This window comes from Mytilus edulis, chromosome 14 (genome assembly GCF_963676685.1).
Source record: "Mytilus edulis chromosome 14, xbMytEdul2.2, whole genome shotgun sequence".
NCBI lineage: Eukaryota > Metazoa > Mollusca > Bivalvia > Mytilida > Mytilidae > Mytilus > Mytilus edulis.
In genome coordinates, this window is record NC_092357.1 from 60682016 (window position 1) to 60704182 (window position 22167).

At 32.6% G+C, this 22167-nt stretch overlaps 1 protein-coding gene across 4 annotated transcripts in view; it reads left to right on the plus strand.

Moving 5' to 3' along the window:
• LOC139502765 (dnaJ homolog subfamily C member 13-like) overlaps window positions 1-22167 on the plus strand; it is a 100352-nt gene that overhangs the window by 41774 nt on the left and 36411 nt on the right. For 3 of the 4 annotated variants that reach the window (XM_071292345.1, XM_071292343.1, XM_071292346.1), the window contains exons 27-37: window positions 754-816; window positions 3667-3768; window positions 4440-4544; window positions 9623-9825; window positions 11684-11768; window positions 13295-13495; window positions 14195-14349; window positions 16641-16842; window positions 18062-18177; window positions 18685-18763; window positions 19886-20018. In XM_071292345.1, coding sequence (XP_071148446.1) covers window positions 754-816; window positions 3667-3768; window positions 4440-4544; window positions 9623-9825; window positions 11684-11768; window positions 13295-13495; window positions 14195-14349; window positions 16641-16842; window positions 18062-18177; window positions 18685-18763; window positions 19886-20018 — 1444 coding nt within the window. The other variant, XM_071292344.1, reaches the window with a different exon arrangement.

Below are 22167 nucleotides of genomic sequence, written 5' to 3' on the forward strand. Positions count from 1 at the left end.
ATATATGGTTAAGAATGGTGGAAAGGGGGAGTGATGCATTATGGGTTTTACAAAATATATGATGGGAATGCTGGAAAGGGTGAGTGATGCATTTCGGGTACAAGATATATGGTTGGAATACTGGAAAGGGTGAGTGATGCATTATGGGTACAAAATATATGGTTGGAATGCTGGAAAGGGTGAATGATGCAATATGGGTAAAATTTGAAATAGATTTGATCTGAGGTAGATGTCAAAGAGAAAGATACCCAACATCACAAGCAAATTAAAAAAATAGATATCTTTAGGTTGAACTATTTGACCTAAGATGGATGGACACGCCAGATTATATTTAAAGCTGTAATTAAATGTTACATTTTGAATATTTGAAACAGAATGCACACACTTGCATGTGTAAATAAATGAAATTTAATGCAGGGAGTTTTAAACAATTATAATTATGACAAATGTATTAAATAATTGTGACCAAGAACTTATAAATAAACTCATAGATACCAGGACTAAATTTTGTATATACGCCAGACACGCGTTTCGTCTACAAAAGACTCATCAGTGACGCTCGAATCCAAAAAGGTTAAAAAGGCCAAATAAAGTATGAAGGTGTAGAGCATTGAGGACCAAAATTTCTAAAAGTTTTGCCAAATACAGCTAAGGTAAACAGATCATTTGATGAAGGTCCAATATATTTAACTTAAAACATATTGTATACAATGAACATGTATAACATGTTTTGTTTGTTTTTATATTTTTTAGTGTACAGACAAACTGGAGAGAGACAGATTAGTTTTATTTTTACAGAAATTAATTTTACATCCAGTAAGTACTATATATATATATAGTATTGTTTTGTTCTTTAAAATCTTGCTTTGAACAGAATGAGATTGAATAAGATATCTTTAAGGCAATATTTAAAAAAAACAATTTCCTTGACCAGATTGGTCAATTTGGGTTAAGACAGATGCTTATATAATTGTTTTCATAATCTTATTTCGTCTCCTTTATATCAGTGAAAAACATCTGAGCAACACTACAAAGAAATCAACACAAGACTCTACATTTAATTTTTAATTTTAAACATATTTATTTATAGTGGATTGGGAAACAAGTTTTGCAACTTATATAAATCCCTTTCCACTTTGCGGGTGCAAGTGCTGCCTTGTAGCGGCATTAGGCCACAATTAAAAATATTTCACTTTGCCCAAACCCGATCCATGATGACTGGGTGTGGGTAGGTAGGTAGGCAAATTCTTTTTTTTTTTTTTTATCAGAATTTTCATGAAAATATTAAGATCTTATAACAGTATATCTTTATTTTCCCGTCAAACCTTTGTAGAGACAACCAAAAGCCATGAATTTAAAACCTCTATAAATAAATTAGTCTAAATATGATTTGTATCCTGAGATGTTTATAATCCTGACAATTGCTAAGGGAGCTACCATTTGATTTTTATGGGGGGGCTAGGATGAAAAATTTTGTCCTGCATTTTTTTTTTGCTGTAATCTCTGTCCTGCCTTTTTATTTTTCACTCTAATCGGTCCTGCCTTTTTTTTTTTAGTTTATCCTGACTTTTTTTACCTAAATTGTCGTCCTGACTTTTTTTTTGCAAGTGTCACATCCTGCCTTTTTTTTTACTCAAAACTCCTGTCCTGCCTATTTTTTTTTCAAATTTCATCCTAGCCCCCCCCCCCCCCCCCCCCCCCCCCCCCATTAAAATCAAATGGTAGCTCCCTAACTGTGTGAAAGGGCTGGTGGATTTATGAAGTGATTTCAACAGTTCCATCAACACGATGTTTGTGTAAATAAAAATATCAGCTGATTTAATCAAGGATTTGTCTTACTATACAAATCCTTGATTTAATATATAATGTCTATAATGATTAAATTTGTTTACAGTTTTTAAATCCTATTTCTATTAAAATAGATTAAATGTCCTAAAATATTTATATGAATTATTATCTATCATCCTTAGTGTCTTTTTTATGTTTTGAAAAAAAAAAATATTTTACATTATCACACAGGTAAACTAATTTGGCTATAAATAGATCAAAGCATGTTCTGTAGAATCTCCAAACCAAGGATTTGTATAGTAAGTCTTACTATACAAATCCTTGTCCAAACTAAAAACGTATTTGTTATAATTTTATTTCTTTAAATAATCAAGTTTAATTTTTGAAAATAATCATTGTTGATAAAATATAATTACATAAAGTTAACGTTTTCTGAAGACTATTTATTTTTAGGTCATGGTTCTAGAGGCTTCCTCGCAAATTTGTATAAAAATCCAATATGGCGTCAATAACATGTTTTTACTTTTGCACATGTGAAAAAAATATTTCTGACAAAAGTCAGATTTCTCTTGTCAAAAAGGATTTATATTTATATTGCAATAAATTATTCAGAAGGAGTTACATTCAGTTAAGATTATATTTCTGATTCTGTGAGCAATTATAGTTTTCTCAAATTCTCCCAAACAGCAACGTACTGATCTTGTCTAATGAGACTTGTAAATTTGAACTATTTGAATAAAAGGGCATCTAATTTACATGATAAAGGAAGATTATAGTTAAAGACAACAATTTATCAAAAAATAATTCCTTTTTATTCAGTTAAAACAAAATCTTCTTGCAAGATTGTAAATTCGCAACTTCCGGATCCATTTCCTGTCAGAATAACATTGAAAATATTCGATTGCTTATGGTTTTGAACAAATCTACCTGAATATTTTAATCAGATATTCGATAACACGATGAAATTAACATTGAGCATATAGGTAAGGGTTTGGTAGTACAGACAACTACAGCGTAAAAAAACTGTGCCATTTCACATGTTTTACTTCTTTACGTTCGTTAAATCAGAAGATAAAAACAGAGAACATCGAATATCGATTAACTGCGTCTCTTATACGCTTTCTTTTAATCTTATTCACAGTTACTTTCAAACGCAAAGACGACAAACATTAAGTCTTGTACGATGACGGAGCGGACCCCAAAAAAATCCGAAAAAAAAAAATTTCTTCAAAAAAACGTCAAAAAAGAATTTGAGTCGGCGGGTTTATTTTGGGTCGGTCGCGTTTGGGCAAACATACAATCTTTTTATTTTGGCCTTAGCCTGCCCTTTTTCAAAATTTACAAGTGTGTCTTTAACGTGCAAGAGATATGGCTCTCTCTTAACACGGGTCAGCCATTTATTGTCCCCTTCCGATGGACTATCACGTTTCCTCAAGACCATACTCGCAAATGGTGTCAAGGGAGAGCCGAAGATTCAGTCCCTGAAATTTTCATCCCAGACGGGAATCGAACCAGGAACATACATTTCATTTTAGTGATGTATAGAAAAAAATAACATTTGAAAGAAAAGCAAAAGGTACCAATGGGATATTCAAACTTATTAGTTGAAAATCAATTAATAAAGCTATGGAAGAAAAGAAAAAACACCAACAGCTGGACAACAGTATATGTACAAAAAACATAGAAAACTAAAAGACATGTTGCTCATGTAATTACAAAACCTGGAATAGGTCCAATTCTATAGATGCTTAATTTAAAATTACTAAAGAGATGTCATGCCACTTTATGCATGATGTACATCAAAAGAAGTTAATTTGTTTTTATCAGAATTTGACAAACTAAAGACAACAGCTTAGCATAATCTATATTTATTTTCAGAAAAATGTGAAAGAAATTATGGATGCCAATGGAATTAAAGTACTAGTTGACCTCTTAACCTTAGCTCATTTACATACGTCCAGGGCAACAGTCCCATTACAGGTTTGAATGTTTATCTTAGCCTATTAACCGTGGATTTATTATTATTTGTTGGATACCAATTTTCGTGGATTTCGTGGGTACAGGTGAACCATGAAATTAAATGTTCAACAAATGAAATATTTTCTAAAGGTGTGTAAGTAGAACCCTGCAAAACTACGAAATTAAATATCTATGGACATGCAAGTTTTTCTTTATCCACAAAAATTGGTACCCGCGAAAATATATAAATCAACAGTATACACAATAAAAGTTGACTCAGCAAGTACTGAAATCACACATACATGAAAATATTTAAAATAAAAGATGACTTCCAGTCCAAGTTGAAGATACTTTAAATGAGTTGTGCCAAAAAAATTTATGTTGAAGATTAAATTTAATGATGTTGAATTCGAAAAATCTGGCAATCTTTTCTAACTTTCTTGATTTGAATATCACTGATGATACTTTTGTTGATGAAACCTGCATCTATCTCACTAATTATAAACCTGGCCTTACAGACAGAAAAATGCCAATTGCGTTTATTGAACTCTTGATTCTGATTTCAAACAATCAAAATACTGGATTTTGTATTGCAAGTACTGAGTGAAGAATTCTGACAGATATCTCACAGATTATACATTCGAATTAGTTAACTGGAGTTCAGTATTGATAATTAATATAATAATTTTCAGAGCAATGTGATAGAAGCCGGAGCAGACATGAAGAGAGAAACAGAGAAGGAATGGTATTATGGAAACAAAGATAAAGAAAGACTAGGACCATATAGTTTTGATGAGGTAGGTATTATGGAAACAAAGATAAAGAAAGACTTGGACCTTATAGTTTTGATGAGGTAAAGGCAGAGCTTTAGACTATAAATCCATAACTTGTAGGGGAGATAACCCAAAAAGTCAACAAAATGTTTTAAAATCATTGTGAAATTAAAGATAAATTTTAAATCAGAATACATCCTACTTTGGCCCCTATATATATACTTAGTGCTTAAAGAAAAAGCAACAATTCATGTTTCAAATACCTTTTGTCTCATTTTGAATAAACGTGCAAAAATTTACTTACAGCGCATTCCTCAAAACATTTGGCTGCATGTTACCCTATGGTTTGGTCTTATATTGCTTTTTCTCAGTTCAAAAACTTAGTGGCCGAGTGGTCTAAGTAGTTAATACTGTAATCACAAGCCAGTCGACACTGGGGTTGTGAGTTTGAACCCCGCTCGTGCAGGTGCACTCGACTCCAATCTTAATTGACTAGGATTGACAGTTATCCTATCGATAGGTTGGTGGTTTTCGCAGCGCACTCCGGCTTCCTCCACCAATACCAAACTGGCCATCACGAAATAGCCTAAATGCGTTGCTAAAAAAGTGGCGTTAAAACAAAAATCAAATCAGTTCAAAAACTTGTAAGTCTTATAGGGTCTTCAGCTGACTTGTCTGATGAACTGTCTCATTCATCAAATTGCAAATAAATTTTAGTTTTCTGATACTAAAATTTATTTGCAATTTGATGAATGAGACAGTTCATCAGACAAGTCACTTACTAAAGAGGTAAAGAAAAAAATGTTACTTTCAGTAAATTGCTTAGGTAAACAGCACATTTTAATTGTAAAACTCCACCCCTAATTTTTAGCTCACCTGGCCCAAAGGGCCAAGTGAGCTTTTCCCATCACTTGGCGTCCGGTGTCCGGCGTCGGCTTCGTTAACTTTCACAAAAATCTTCTCCTCGGAAACAACTGGGCCAAATTAAACCAAACTTGGCCACAATCATCTTTGGGGTATCTAGTTTAAAAAATGTGTCTGGTGACCCGGCCAACCAACCAAGATGGCCGCCATGGCTAAAAATAGAACATAGGGGTAAAATGCAGTTTTTGGCTTATAACTCAAAAACCAAAGCATTTAGAGCAAATCTGACATGGGTAAAATTGTTTATCAGGTCAAGATCTATCTGCCCTCAAATTTTCAGACGAATCCGACAACCCGTTGTTGGGTTGCTGCCCCTGAATTGGTAATTTTAGGGAATTTTTGCTGTTTTTATACCCCCCTTGCTTTTAGACGGAACGTATTATGGTATACTGTTGTCCGTCTGTCCGTCGTCCACACTTCGGACAATAACTCAAAAACACTTTCACCAATTTCCATGAAACTTTAGTGAATTGTTTATATCTATTGACGTAAGCTCCCTTTCGTTTTTTTTTAATTTCAGATTTTAAGTTTTGGATTTATGGGGCTTTATTCATAAAAAAGGGGGGATTTTCAACACTTCGGACAATAACTCAAAAAGGCTTTCACCAATGTCCATGAAACTTTGGTGAATTGTTTATATCTATTGATGTAAGCTCCCTTTCAATTTTTATAAATTTCAGATTTTAAGTTTTGGATTTATGGGGCTTTATTTATTAAAAAAGGGGGATTTTTAACACTTCGAACAATAACTCAAAAAGGCTATCACCAATGTCCATGAAACTTTGTTGAATTGTTTATATCTATTGATGTAAGCTCCCTTTCAATTTTTATAAATTTCAGATTTTAAGTTTTGGATTCATGGGGCTTTATTCATAAAAAAAAGGTGGATTTTCAACACTTCGGACAATAACTCAAAAAGGCTTTCACCAATGTCCATGAAACTTTGGTGAATTGTTTATATCTATTGATGTAAGCTCCCTTTCATTTTTTATAAATTTCAGATTTTACATTTCTGTGTTATGAATTTTTATGCTTAAAAAAGGGAGGATTTTCCAATTTTGGGACAATAACTAACACTTTCACAAAATTTTATGCAACTTTGATAAATTGTTTATATCTATTGACATAAGCTCCCTTTCCATTTTTATAAATTTTAGATTTTACGTTTTCTTAAGTAATGAATTTTTATACTTAAAAAAAGGGGGATTTTATGAAACTTTGGTGAATATATTAATGTAACATCCCTTTTGATTTGTATATATATTTCTAGTTGATCATATAAATTCATTTAAAGCATAAAAGACAAGTTAAAAGAGCAACGGGCGTATCATGCGCTAAAGCGCAGCCCTTTATTGGTTATTATCTTGAATATTATTATAGATAGAGATAAACTGTTAACAGCAATAATGTTCAGCAAAGTAAGATTTACAAATGAGTCAACATGACCAAAATGGTCAGTTGACCCCTTTAGGAGTTATTGCCCTTTATAGTAAATTTTTAAACATTTTTCGTAAAGATTAGTAATCTTTTACAAAAATCTTCTCTGAAACTACTGGGCCAAATTAATCCAAACTTGGCCACAATCATCTTTGGGGTATCTAGTTTAAAAAATGTGTGGTGTGACCCGGCCCACCAATCAAGATGGCCACCATGGCTAAAAATAGAACATAGGGGTAAAATGCAGTTTTTGGCTTATAACTCTGAAACCAAAGCATTTAGAGCAAATCTGACATGGAGGTAAAATTGTTTATCAGGTCACGATCTATCTGCCCTGAAATTTTCAGATGAATCGGACAACCCGTTGTTGGCTTGCTGCCCCTGAATTGGCAATTTTAAGGAAATTATACTGTTTTTGGGCTATTATCTTGAATATTATTATAGATAGAGATAAATTGTAAACAGCAATAATGTTCAGCAAAGTAAGATTTACAAATAAGTCAACATGACTGAAATGGTCAGTTGACCCCTTTAGGAGTTATTGCCATTTATAGTCAATTTTTAACCATTTTTCGTAAATCTTAGTAATCTCTTACAAAAATCTTCTCCTCTGAAACTGCTGAGCCCAATCAATCCAAACTTGGCCACAATCATCTTTGGGGTATGTAGTTTAAAAAATGTGTGGCGTGACCCGGCCAATCAACCAAGATGGCCGCCATGGCTAAAAATAGAACATCAGGGTGAAATGTAGATTTTGGCTTATATCTCTGAAACCAAAGCATTTAGAGCAAATCTGACATGGGGGTAAAATTGTTCATCAAGTGAAAATCTATATGCCCTGAAACTTTGGAATGAATCGGACAACCAGTTGTTGGGTTGCTGCCCCAAAATAAGTCTTTTGAAGGAATTTTTGCAGATTTTGGTTTTTATCTTGAATATTATTATAGAAAGAGATAAACTGTAAACAGCAATAATGTTCAGCAAAGTAAGATCTACAAATAAGTCAACATGACCAAAATTATCAGTTGACCCCTTAAGGAGTTATTGCCCTTTATAGTCAATTTTGAACAATTTTTCGTAAATTTTTGTAATCTTTTACAAAAATCTTCTCCTCTGAAACTACTGTGCCAAATTTAACCAAACTTGGCCACAATCATTATTGGGGTATCTAGTTTTAAAAAATGTGTGGCGTGACCGGGCCAACCAACCAAGATGGCTAAAAATAGAACATAGGAGTGAAATGTAGATTTTGGCTAATATTTCTGAAACCAAAGCATTTAGAGCAAATCTAACATGGGGTTAAATTGTTTATCAGGTCAAGATCAGGTCAAGATCTATCTACCCTGAAATTTTCAGACAAATCGGACAACCTGTTGTTGGGTTGCTGCCCCCGAATTAATGATTTAAAGGAAATTTTGCAGATTTTGGTTATTATCTTGAATATTATTATAGAGATAAACTGTAAACAGCAATAATGTTCAGCTAAATAAGATCTACAAATAAGTCAACATGACCAAAATTGTCAATTGACCCCTTAAGGAGTTATTGCCCTTTATAGTCAATTGTAAACAATTTTCATAAATTTTTGTTAATTTTTGTAAATTTTTAGGAAATATTTTCCATTGTAATTACTGGGCCAAGTTCATTATAGATAGAGATAATTGTAGCAACAAGAATGTCAGTAAAGAAAGATCTACAAACACATTACCATCACCATTTTGTCATGCATTTATCTGTGTCCATTGTTAATATGCACATAGACCAAGGTGAGCGACACAGGCTCTTGAGAGCCTTTAGTTTTGTTATTATCTTAAATATTATTATAGATAGAGATAAACTGTAAACAGCAATAATGTACAGCAAAGTAAGAACTAAAAATAAGTCAGTATGACCAACATAGTCAATTGACCCCCTAAGGAGTTATTGCCCTTCATAGTCAATTTTTAACAATTTTCTTAAAATTTGAAGATTTTCAATAACATTTTCCACAGAAAGTACTGTTATAGATAGAGATAATTGTAAGCAGCAAGAATGTTTAGTAAAGTAAGATCTACAAACACATCACCAAAACACAATTTTGTCATGAATCCATCTGTGTCCATTGTTTAATATTCACATAGACCAAGGTGAGCGACACAGGCTCTTTAGAGCCTCTAGTTATTTTCAGTTGTAACAGAATACACCTTATCCCTATTCCCAGCTGACCCGAGAACCTGCCCAGCTTGAACTATTGACCTCATACAACAATCACTTTTCCATTGTGGCGTAGATATTTTGTATAATGACATCTAGATTTTATGTGAACTTGTGTAATGTCCAGTAATGGCGAACATATAGCAATAAGGTGTATTGTAAAATTGAGAATGGAAATGTATTTGCTTCAAACCCTTTTTTAACCAAGTGAAAAAAGTATTTTGGTGTCTAACCTTCCCATTTATTTAGACTAATGATATTATTTTTATGCCCCATTTATGAACATTATGTATTCTGATCCATTTGTTCGTCTGTCCCGCTTCAGGTTAAAGTTTTTGGTCGTGGTAGTTTTTGATAAAGTTGAAGTCCAATCAGCTTAAAACTTAGTACACATGTTCCCTACGATATGATCTTTATAAATTTGATGCCAAAATTAGAGTATTTACCCCATTTTCACGGACCATTGAACATAGAAAATGATAGTGCAGATGAGGCATTTGTGTACGTGAGACACATTCTTGTTAATTAGATATTTTATTACATATTAGATGAAAGAATTGTGGGAAGAAGGTGTAGTTCATGCAAAGACCAGATGTTGGGCTCAAGGAATGGATGGGTGGCGGCCGTTACAGTCTGTGCCACAACTCAAATGGACAATACTGGCCACTAGTCAACCAGTCTTGAATGAAAGTGATCTGGCCTGTCTAATACTCAATATGTTGATCAAAATGTCTGGATACTATCCAAGCCGGTAAGAGGGACAATGTCAAAATGTATGATTTACTATCCAAACCAGTAAGAGGGGTAATGTCAAGATGTCTGATTTACTATCACAACATGTAAAGGGGACCATATCAAAATATATAGAATCTGTTGAATCATATACCAGGTACAGAATCAATTTGTGTGGATTTTTAGCTCACCTGGCCTAAAAGGCCATGTGAGCTTTTCTCATCACTTGGCGTCCGTCGTCGTCGTCGTCGACGTCGTCGTCGTCGTCGTCGTCGTCGTTAACAATTTTTCAAACATCTTCTCCTCTGAAACTTCTGAATGGATTTGAATGAAACTTAACATGATTGTTCCTTAGTATATCCTGCACAAAATGTGCGCTTCGATTTTTGATCCGTCAAAAAACATGGCCGCTGTTACTTAAAATAGAACATAGGGGTCAAATGCAGTTTTTGGCTTATATCTCAAAAACGAAAGCATTTAGAGCAAATCTGACATGGGATAAAAATGTTCATTAGGTCAATATCTATCAGCCCTGAAATTTTCAGATGAATCAAACAAACCATTGTTGGGTTGCTGCCACTTAATTGGTAATTTTAAGGAAATTTTGCAGTTTTTGGTCATTATCTTGAATATTATTATAGATAAAGATAAACTGTAAACAGCAAAAAAGATCAGCAAAGTAAGATCTACAAATAAGTTATTATGACCAAAATTGTCAATTGACCCCTTAAGGGGTTATTGTCCTTTAATGACAATTTTTCACAATTTGTTCATCATATTTGCTAACTTTAAAAAATCTTCTCCTCTGAAACTACTGAATGGATTTGGTTAAAACTTAGCATGGTTGTTCCTTAGATTATCCTGCACAAAGTGTGTGCTTTGATTTTTGATCCGTCAAAAAACATGGCCGCCGTTACTTAAAATAGAACATAGGGGTCAAATGCAGTTTTTGGCTTATATCTCAAAAACGAAAGCATTAAGAGCAAATCTGACATGGAGTAAAAATGTTCATTAGGTCAATATCTATCAGCCCTGAAATTTTCAGATGAATCAAACATCCAATTGTTGGGTTGCTGCCACTTAATTGGTAATTTTAAGGAAATTTTGCAGTTTTTGGTCATTATCTTGAATATTATTATAGATAAAGATAAACTGTAAACAGCAAATATGATCAGCAAAGTAAGATCTACAAATAAGTCAATTTGACCAAAATTGTCAATTGACCTCTTTAGGAGTTATTGCCCTTTAAAGACTTTTTTCACAATTTGTTCATCATGTTGACTTACTTTAAAAAATCTTCTCTTATGAAACTGCTGTATCAATTTAGGCTAAATGAGTTTCAGAGTTTCAGAGTATCTAGTATAAATTTTATATTTCATTTCCTTGTATGTCAAGAAACATAGCTCCTATGGCTAAAATAGAACATAGGAGAAAATGATTTTTTTTGCTTTTGAAGAAAATAGGACAATTCAAAGAACATTTAAATAAATTGAAAAGCCAAAATAATCATTGATGAGAGATTAAACCAAAAAAATTCAGGTGAGCGATTCAGGCTCTTGAGAGCCTCTTGTTTTCAAACTAGTATGAAGAACAATATCAAAATGACTGGATTCTTTCATATCTTGCATGAACACTTACAGCTGATTGCATTGAGTGTGTAGGTAAAGGTTATATCTTTGGTTAGCTAGCTTGCTAGCTGTACCGTAAAATCATTATTAGGTTAGATAAACTACTAAATTACAAGCAAATGTTTTGAAGTTCTCAATAAGGGGACATAATTGAAGTTCCATATTTATGAATTACTTGTAAACAGACTTTTAAGGTGAAATGCCCATTAATCATTATGAATTAAACTTAAAAAATGTGTTTAATTTCAGGGATTCCGATGGAGCAATAATCAGACCACTGCCAAGAATCAATAGATTATTGTCTGACCCCGTTTGTCTTCCTCATATTGTTCAGGTAAGTTGTAAATCACAAGGATTGTCCTTCTTATGTACGAGGGTCATAATGGGGGGATCTTTAAACAGTGAAAAACTTTGCCAAAAGACATTAATGGTATTTTTTGGTGCATATCAATAAAATGTACACTTTCTTTAAGTCAATAAAAAAATCGACTGACTTTGACACATCATGTTAATTTTTTTCCAAAAAAAAATGGTTATGATAGTTATTTAAGACCTGAAAAATCACGATAAGGATATTTTGATGAATCACAGTAAAATTTTAACCAAAATGACGCTAACTGTAGCTGAAAATTATCGTTTAACAACTGACCATAAAGCGCATTCCTGCCCTCACGTATTTGTGGTGAAATTTAAAAATCAACTATTGTTTGATAATGAAATTGACATCTCAAATGCTGTGAATTCAATAATTATCATGGTTGCCAAACATAGAATGACGAAATCTTATTAAATTAATTAATTCGTGATTTTTCAAAAGTCTACATATATTCCTCTATGGAAAATTGTAATTTTTGAAACATTTTAATTCATGGTTCCCGTGTACCACAAAATTCACTAAGATTGGAATCGAATGAAAAATAATGCATCCACAAACTCCAAGTTTGTCTTCACAAAAGAGACATAAAATCCAAAGGAAGTATTCAAACCTCCTTAGTCTTTCAGGTGTAATACCACCAAATCATAGTAAGTCACATCCGGTTGCATACAAAAATAGATTGAAAAAAATATTCCCTTGAATTTGACAGTTGTAGGTTATAAATCCTACATAAAAAAAATATCTTGGGTATTTCAAAGCACCATTTTTTTTAAAATTGGGGTTTCTAAAGAATATTTTGAAAACTTGAGCTTACATGGTTACTAAAGCTTGTACACAGATAAAAATGAGGTGAAAATTTATTGTTAACTTCCAGCTTTTCTTATATGCAATGAAATGTTATGTAAAATATTTTAAGTATTCGACAGGTTAAGATTTTACTCATGCCAGGTATTATTTATTTGAAACAAAGATAAATTCTGCACAACTTTTTAAAAAGTGCAAATTTAACAAAGACTTATAGGAGAAAAATCAATGGTGGTATTACACCTATTACAGACTGACAACACCATGGCCGAAATAAAAAAACAACAAAAATATGAACAGCCAAAAAAAGAAACATCAGTCAAAAACTCACGATTAAAAAACACAAACTCCCAACTTCAACTGTAAGGCCTTAAATAATGAGAAAAACAAAATAAGTGTGTTTCTAGATTTAAAATTCCATTATTTGCAGATAATGAAATATGATAGACCTATGTCTTCAAACAAGAGGCAGAAATACCAAAGGATCTTCCAAAACTAAGAAAAACTGACAATACCAAAAATATTTTTTTTTAAACCAACAGATCAACAAAAAATATATAAAAAACTTAAAAGTGAGCACCACAAACTTCAACTTAGGATTTTGATTTTACAATTTTTATCAATTTTATAATACTCTTTCTACCATAATATTTACGTAAACTTTGTTCGTTTGTTTTCAGTTGTTATTAACCTTTGACCCCATTTTAGTGGAGAAGATTGCCAGTTTATTGTATGACATTATGCAGGACAATCCAAACATATCCCGTCTGTATCTCACAGGTGCTTTTTATTTTATGATGATGTACACTGGATCAAACGTTTTACCTGTAGCCAGATTCATGAAATATACACATGTCAGTCAAGCATTCAGGTCAGATGAGGTAAGTTTAGGGACCGGTTCAAAACAGGTTTCATATTTTAAATGAAGAGGGAGTGTATCTCAGTATCTTTTTTGGCCATATTTTGAAAATTGTCTATTGTTCTCTAAAAACTAACATTTTTTTACGCCAGCTTAAAAAAAGTGGGGTTACACTGTTTTACTGCTGTCTGTCCATCCGTCTGTCCTTCAGTCCGTCCCATGAATATATTTACCCAACACTTGCATCATTTTACACATGACATCCAAGTTTTTAAAAAAATCGTCACATTTTTCTCAGGAACTACACTACAAGGGATTTCTGAAATTTAGTTTCAGGGTTTATATTAGTCAGCTATACCGTGTGATGTGTTTTCAGATTCATCACTCAACAAATTCCTGTTAACCGTAAAGTATTTGGGCAGGGGTATGACAAATTCATGTTTGATTCATGAGAACAAAATTTGTCTTTGTAATCATGTATTTATGAAAACTTTTGATAAAGTACATTAAAAATTACATTCTTTTCATAAAAGCAAATTAATATTCATTTTGACTAGTAGTTTAATGTATATACCAATTGTTCCTTGTATTATTTTCTGTAACACTTCAATTGACCATTTCAGAATCTAACAGACTTTGGAAAATATTACCCAGAATGCATTAGATTCTAAAATGACAAATTGTAATACATAAAATCATTTACTGTGTTTCTCATCTTTAGAAAAAGAGTTCAGACATCATGAACAGAAGTGTTCTCGGTCACATATTACCAGAAGCCATGGTGTGTTATTTAGAGAATTACTCAGCAGACAAATTTGCTCAGATATTCTTGGGAGAGTTTGATACTCCAGAAGCTATCTGGAATACAGAAATGAGGTTAGTCTTGTTGTAATGGTGAATTTCATACAGTATATAAGAATTGAAAAAATCTACATGTTGATATTAGTTTGTCATCTATATCCTGTAAAAATGCATTATTATTCCATATGATAGAAAAAACAAAAGTCGGTATCCATCATTCTAATGCAACAACGTTTGTAACGTTCATTTTGATTGGATATGGTCACTAATTTTCATGGCATCAGTTGACAATTGATGCTATGGAAGGTACGCACTAGCACAAACGATATATGACAGATTTTAAATACATGTTTTAACGTAGTTTGTCAGTTTCAGTAGAATGGAGATAACAATATTGTGTTTTAAGCTCCAATGTCATTAATTAGTGATTTGATGGTCACAAATACCAGTTTACTGTCTTCATTGATGCGTCACCAGTAAACTTAATTTGAGACCATCAAATCACTAATTGATGCTGTCAGAGCTTAAAATACAATACAATTATCTCCTTATTGACACAACATCAATACATGCGCACCAAGAAGCACAAAAAGATAGCAAAGGCACAGTGCTTTTATTGCTGTTCTTCATCTAAAAGTCACAGTGAGGCCTTCAACATGGAGCACAGAGCCTCAAAAAAAGAAAGAAAATTATCACCTCACTGTTAGCTTTAGGCCCCTTTCACCAGTTTAAATGGAATTCTTTTCAAAATGATTTATATAGAATTTATAAGATGTAAGACCACCAAAGCAAATCCCATCAAAAAATGATATACTGGAAATATTTACATATTTAAAACGAAATAGTTTCTATGCATAGATGTAAATATAAAATTATGTAGAATATTTATAGCTGATTTCTTCAATCAGCTAAATTGGCAACCCCAAAAACGCAGTATGAATACAATGTGTATACGTCAATGAGACAGCAAAAAAAAAACACTCATTCTTTAACAGTAGGCAGTTGTTATTTGTACAATGTGTCATTCTGAATCTTATACTACTGTGGATTCATTTATTTTCGTGGGTACCAATTTTTCGTGAATTGAAAAAAACTTGCATAATCATGGATATTTAAATTTGTGGTTTTGGCAAAGTTTGGAAACATTCCTTCAGAAAACTTGTTGTTTATCATTGGTATCCAACGAATATTAATGTATCCACAGTAGTTGTAAAAAGATTGCACAGAAACAATCAAATTCTTCAAATAAAAAAAAAAATGGCAAGACAACAATGTGTTTATTTACCTTGGTTCAGGGAGATAACTCTTTAAATCAGTTAAGCGTTTGTAAAAGTCAAGTTCATCAATGTATTTTAAGCATTTACCTGAAACAGATTGAAAATAATCTATATAACCTAGAAGCTTAGAATATATTTATGAAAATGGTTGACGGCCGCCATTGTTAGCTGAGAGAGTGGGTGTCGATGAGAACGGACGTGAAATTTTTGCAGAGAGAATCCATCAACATCATCCAAATTAGTCTTCTAAATTGCTTTCTTGGATGCATTTTATCATCCATAGATTATATACTTTTAATTTCGGTCATTATTTTCTTGTTGAGGAAAACCTCTGCAGATATTTTCAGGTATGTTTGAGACACGTGCTCTGCCCATATGGGAACCATTAGTAGTTTCCAATGGAAACTATCAGACCTATCATTTGAAGTCTGAGAGTTCTTGCTGTTCTCCTAATGGTTCGGTAGTTTCTTTCCGAGATCCTATTCAGTAGGATTTTCGGCTTTCCTCTACCTTGATACAGCAGGGCATTTGGTAGTGTCGGTTTTGATAGATTTTGTCCTAACCGATTCCTCGTTATTACCTTAGACGTATTTTGCCAAGGCATTTGTGGGGCATCCGGGGTGACCCTCTCCCATTCAAAACACACAGATATTAAAAAAAGATATTTGATACATAGAAAAAAATACACTTTTTATACTTTGAGGACTGAGCGAATCAGGTGAGTGTGTGAGTTCGTATGTTTTATTTGATTGCATTGTATTTATGTTTTGGGAAGGTTAACTTTCTGGTAATAAGACCCGTCACGGCCTGGCTGGGGAATTGGGTACGCAAATGCTCACATTAATCTGTACCGATACAGGCTCCAAATGTCCTCCTTTATACGCCATAACTATGGTGGTGCTCCTATTTAAAGGAGGCTCATACGGAGACAAGAAGAAGACACAAACGTACTGATGATTTTAAGAGTTATTTCCCTTAACCTAGGTCTACCTCCTTAATGACTGTGACTACTTATACAGGTCTTGCACAGTAAAGATATTTACATTATCAGTTGTAAAAATTTAAACACAAATGTTTTTTTTTTTACAGGCGACTTATGATAGAGAAAATAGCTTCACACATCGCTGACTTTTCCCCTCGTCTTCAAAGCAACACAAGATCATTATATCAGTATTGTCCAATACCAGTCATAAACTATCCACAATTAGAAAATGAACTGTTTTGTAATATATATTATCTCAAGCATCTCTGTGATCAACAAAAATTCCCCGATTGGCCTATTAAGGATCCAGTAAGTGTTTTAATTAGTTATATTTTAAGACAATGTGTTAAGCATCTGTGATTTAAACATCTGTTGACTAAATATTTGCAGATTGTAGCATATAGAAGTTAGTATTTATAGGTCACTAGTTTACCCTCAACAATGAGAAAAATCCATACTGCATTGCAAGTTACTTAAGGTCTAGAAATTACAAATGTGAAACAATTCAAACTAAAGAAAGAAATGTACTGACCTATGCCCAAAACAAAAACGAAAAATCAAATATTATATACAGCAACAGAGGATAACCAAAGAAATTTTACAGACTTAGGACTTTGGACAGGCTAATACAGAATATGGCAGAATTATTTTTTTTTAATTTTGATTATGATTCTCTGTTCTCATTTAATTGGACATTTAAAAGGAAGCCGAGTTAGTTTGACAAAAATCGCCTTTTTATACCCCCGCTTTAAAAAAGGGGGGTATACTGTTTTACCTCTGTCTGTCAGTCCGTCCGTCCGTCAGTCCGTCCGTCCGTCAGTCAGTCCGTCCCATGAAACTTTCGTCACATTTTTCTCAGGAACTAGACATCCACCCTTTCTGTAATTTGGTATCAACATATATATATGTCAGCCATACCGTGTGATGCGTTTTCAGATTCATCTCTTGACAACTTCCTGTTTACCGAACACTTGTCTGATTTTACACATGATTGCCAAGTTGAAAATTTTCGTCACATTTTTCTCAGGAACTACAATACAAGGATTTCTGAAATTTGGTTTCAGGATTTATATAAGTCAGCTATACCGTGTGATGCGTTTTCAGATTCATCACTCGACAACTTCCTGTTTACCGAACACTTGCATATTTTTACACTATTAATATTATCCACTTGCGGCGGGGGTATCATCAGTGAGCAGTAGCTCTCAGTTTCACTTGTTTTGACTGGAGTCAACATACAACAAAAGCACTTAATATTGCATTTAACATTGTTCAGTTAAATTTTTATCTTCTTTAAACAAAGGACTAGGGGCCTCAGTGGCCAAGTATCAAAGGTAGGGGTTTTCTCCAGGACTCTAGCTTCCTCAAGTAATAAAGATTGGCTGCCATGAATTAGCTTAAAAGTAGCTTTAAAACACCTACAACCATAGAAGATGGAGATTTGTGTAGAAAACATTAATTTATTGTTATAACTACACAATTTATTTTAAAATATCATTTTATTGTTGACTACTTTTTTTTAAAACAGGTTAAATTATTAAAAGATATATTAGAAGCCTGGAAGAAGGAAGTAGATAAGAAAGCACCAACCATGTCTATAGATGATGCTCTGACAGTTTTACATTTACAGAAAGGTGTTGGAGGGTATGTCTTAGAATTATAAACTAATATTGTTTGTACTATACATTTTTGGGTAAAGATGGCATGAAATTTAATCAAAACCCTATGGTACTGACTTAATTTCTAAATATTTTTATAGTTTTTTTACTACTTTTGATATACACAAAATATAGTGCATTGATCAAAACATTCTAAACGTCCTATCCATGAATATTTCCAGATTTAACAATGAAATATATTCTCAGATATTCAAGTTACAAAATAATGTATCACATGTGAACAAAAATCGCCATTTCAGAATCTAAAGGACTATGGGTAATCTCACTGTTCGTACACTAAAATAAAAATAACGTTAAGCCAATGGATGAATCTCCATTGTTTAGAACACTCTTAACCATACACAGCATTTGGTGTACCCTTTTAAGAATAATACCCAGAAAGCATTAGATGATGAAACGGCAAATTACATAACACACTGTTTGATTGTTATGATGTCAATTATCTTATCGATCTTATCTTATATAATTTCAGTCATGATGAGGCAAAGATTAGAAAAGCTTACTTCAAACTAGCCCAGAAATACCATCCAGATAAAAATCCTGAGGGCAGGGTAAGAAATAGCTATGTACAATATTATGCACTCTCATATACACGTACATGTAGATAATAATAAAATTGAAAGGAAGTGGGGAATGTGTCAAAGCGACAACAACCTGACCATAGAGCAGACAACAGCCGAAGGTGTATGCTGAATATGTATTGTTGATATGGCAGTCATGAATAAAGTTTTGCTGACTGACCATGGTAATTCTTCAGTCATAGTACTGTATAGATAGAATATTGTGGATTCTTCAATTTTCAAGGATTGATATACTGTAAATTCAGAAATTATTGCTTGCATTTATTATTGCGATTTTGTCATTTTAGACTTAAATGCGATTTTAATTTTTACGATTTTGAGAAAAATCCTGTTAAATTCATATAAAATATTTCAAAATGCGAATTTAAATTATTGCATTTACAAGTCAGTCGCATTCTTCGCAAAAATAAAAACCTCGCTTTAATTTCTGAATTTACAGTATATAAAAGTTGGTTGTAACTAGTGATATCTAGAGTGTTATAACTCATTTTTTTTTATATTTTCAAAAAGTGAGGCGAAAGATACCAAAGGAAACATTTAAACATAGAAAACAAACTGACAACACCATGGCAAAAAAGGGGGAGATCAACAGACAAACAATAGTTCATAAAACTCAACATAAGGCTTCATGTTTATGAACTCTTTCCAAAGTTAATCAAGAAAATATGTACTATTTGTTAATATTTTGATTATTTATGATAAAGTGTTCAATTATGATAAGGTTTGTCAGTTTCATAGTAACATATGACAAAAAATAAAGGCAACAGTAGTATAGCGCTGTTCGAAAGTCATAAACCAATTGAGAGAAAACAAATCCAGGTTACAAACTAAAACCAAGTGAAACACACCAACTATATATAAGAGGAAAGCAATAAAACAACAGAAACACTGATATTAACAAAGAACAAACGACAATGCAACACACACAGAATCAACCTATAAGATAACAACTGATATTTTCCTGACTTGGTACAGGACATTTTAAGAATAAATGGAGAGTTGAACCTGGTTTTGTGGCTAGCCAAACCACCCGCTTCATATATGGCAATGTTAAAAAGTTTCTTTAATTTTTCTTTATCAATTTCTTTTCAGGATATGTTTGAGAAAGTGAACACAGCATATGAATTTTTATGTAGTAAATCCAGATTAAAAGATGGTCCGGACCCCCAGAATATAGTGTTGATACTTAAAGCACAGTCTATTTTATTTAAAAGGCATAAAGAAGGTAAGACAAATATAGAATTGACAACAATAGATAAGTCTTGTTTGTTTAAAATGTTGTAAACTCAGAAATTCATGCATGCATATATTTATTTTATTGCCTTGACCTCTAACATAAATTTGGAATCTAATAATTGCGATTTCAAAAATATTATTTAGGAAAATCACTACTGAAATTATGAATGTGACTTTTTTTGCATGCCTGATATTGTCTCATATTAATTTGCATTTATTAAAATTTGCAATAATTTCTGAATTTACAATGGTAGAGAGTAGCAATGATGCTTTTGAATGTCATCACACAAAAAAGGTTCCCCATTTGAGCTTAAATGTTCTGGCAGAAATTCATCAGTTTATCACAAGGTTATTTTTGATGTAAGAAAAATAGTATCAGGGAGGGTTGATAAGGGGTAATTTTTTGCAACTTTACAACTTTGTACCAATACTTCATGCCAAAAAGTTATTTCATGTTCATTATGATTGCTAGTTTATATTTGACCCACATAAACTACTACTGTGGATTCATTATTATTCGTTGGATACCAATTTTCGTGGGTTTCGTGGGTACAGGTGAACCACGAATTCAAATGTTCAACGAATACACTTATTAAATAGGTTTTGTATACAGAGATTGGCACAACCATGAAATTAAATATCCGCAAATATGCAAAATTTCAGCAATCCACGAAAATTGATACCCACGAAAATAAATGAATCCACAGCATAACAATATAATTTGTATACTTGTTGTATTTTCTTATTAAGGGGGTACTTAACACTACAGGGAGATAACTCTGTAAAATCAGCTAAACGTTTTAATAACGTCATGTTTTTGAGGGAATATTAAGCTTCTCAGTGATCAAAATAAGTGTCTGTCAAACTGCTATATAACCAGTGTAATTTTTCTGACAAAACGGTTTGTTACATTTTTTTTTTTTTATTTTTATACGACCGCAAAATTTGAAAAATTTTTTCGTCGTATATTGCTATCACGTTGGCGTCGTCGTCTGCGTCGTCGTCGTCGTCGTCGTCGTCCGAATACTTTTAGTTTTCGCACTCTAACTTTAGTAAAAGTGAATGGAAATCTATGAAATTTTAACACAAGGTTTATGACCACAAAAGGAAGGTTGGTATTGATTTTGGGAGTTTTGGTCCCAACATTTTAGGAATTAGGGGCCAAAAAGGGCCCAAATAAGCATTTTCTTGGTTTTCGCACTATAACTTTAGTTTAAGTTAATAGAAATCTATGAAATTTTGACACAAGGTTTATGACCACAAAAGAACGGTTGGGATTGATTTTGGGAGTTTTGGTTTCAACAGTTTAGGAATTAGGGGCCAAAAAAGGGCCCAAATAAGCATTATTCTTGGTTTTCGCACAATAACTTTAGTTTAAGTAAATAGAAATCAATGAAATTTAAACACAATGTTAATGACTACAAAAGGAAGGTTGGTATTGATTTTGGGAGTTTAGGTCCCAACAGTTTAGGAATTAGGGGCCAAAAAGGGACCCAAATAAGCATTTTTCTTGGTTTTCGCACCATAACGTTAGTATAAGTAAATAGAAATCTATGAAATTTAAACACAAGGTTTATGACCATAAAAGGAAGGTTGGTATTGATTTTGGGAGTTTTGGTCCCAACAGAATAAGGGGCCCAAAGGGTCCAAAATTAAACTTTGTTTGATTTCATCAAAATTGAATAATTGGGGTTCTTTGATATGCTGAATCTAAAAATGTACTTAGATTCTTGATTATTGGCCCAGTTTTCAAGTTGGTCCAAAATTATTATACTAAGTATTGTGCAATAGCAAGTCTTTTCAATTGCACAGTATTGCGCAATGACAAGAAATATCTAATTGCACAATATTGTGAAATAGCAAATTTTTTTTTAATTAGAGTTATCTTTCTTTGTCCAGAATAGTAAGCAAGAAAGATCTAATTGCAAATTATTGTGCAATAGCAAGATTTTTTTTTAATTGGAGTTATCTTTCTTTGTCCAGAATCAACTTAAATCTTTGTTATATACAATATACAATGTATATTCACTTTTTACTACCAACTGATAAATTAAAATAATCTTTACCATTCAGTGATAACAAGCAGTTTTTTTACATCTTAATATTTTATGATGTATTTAAATGAGTAGTTATTGTTG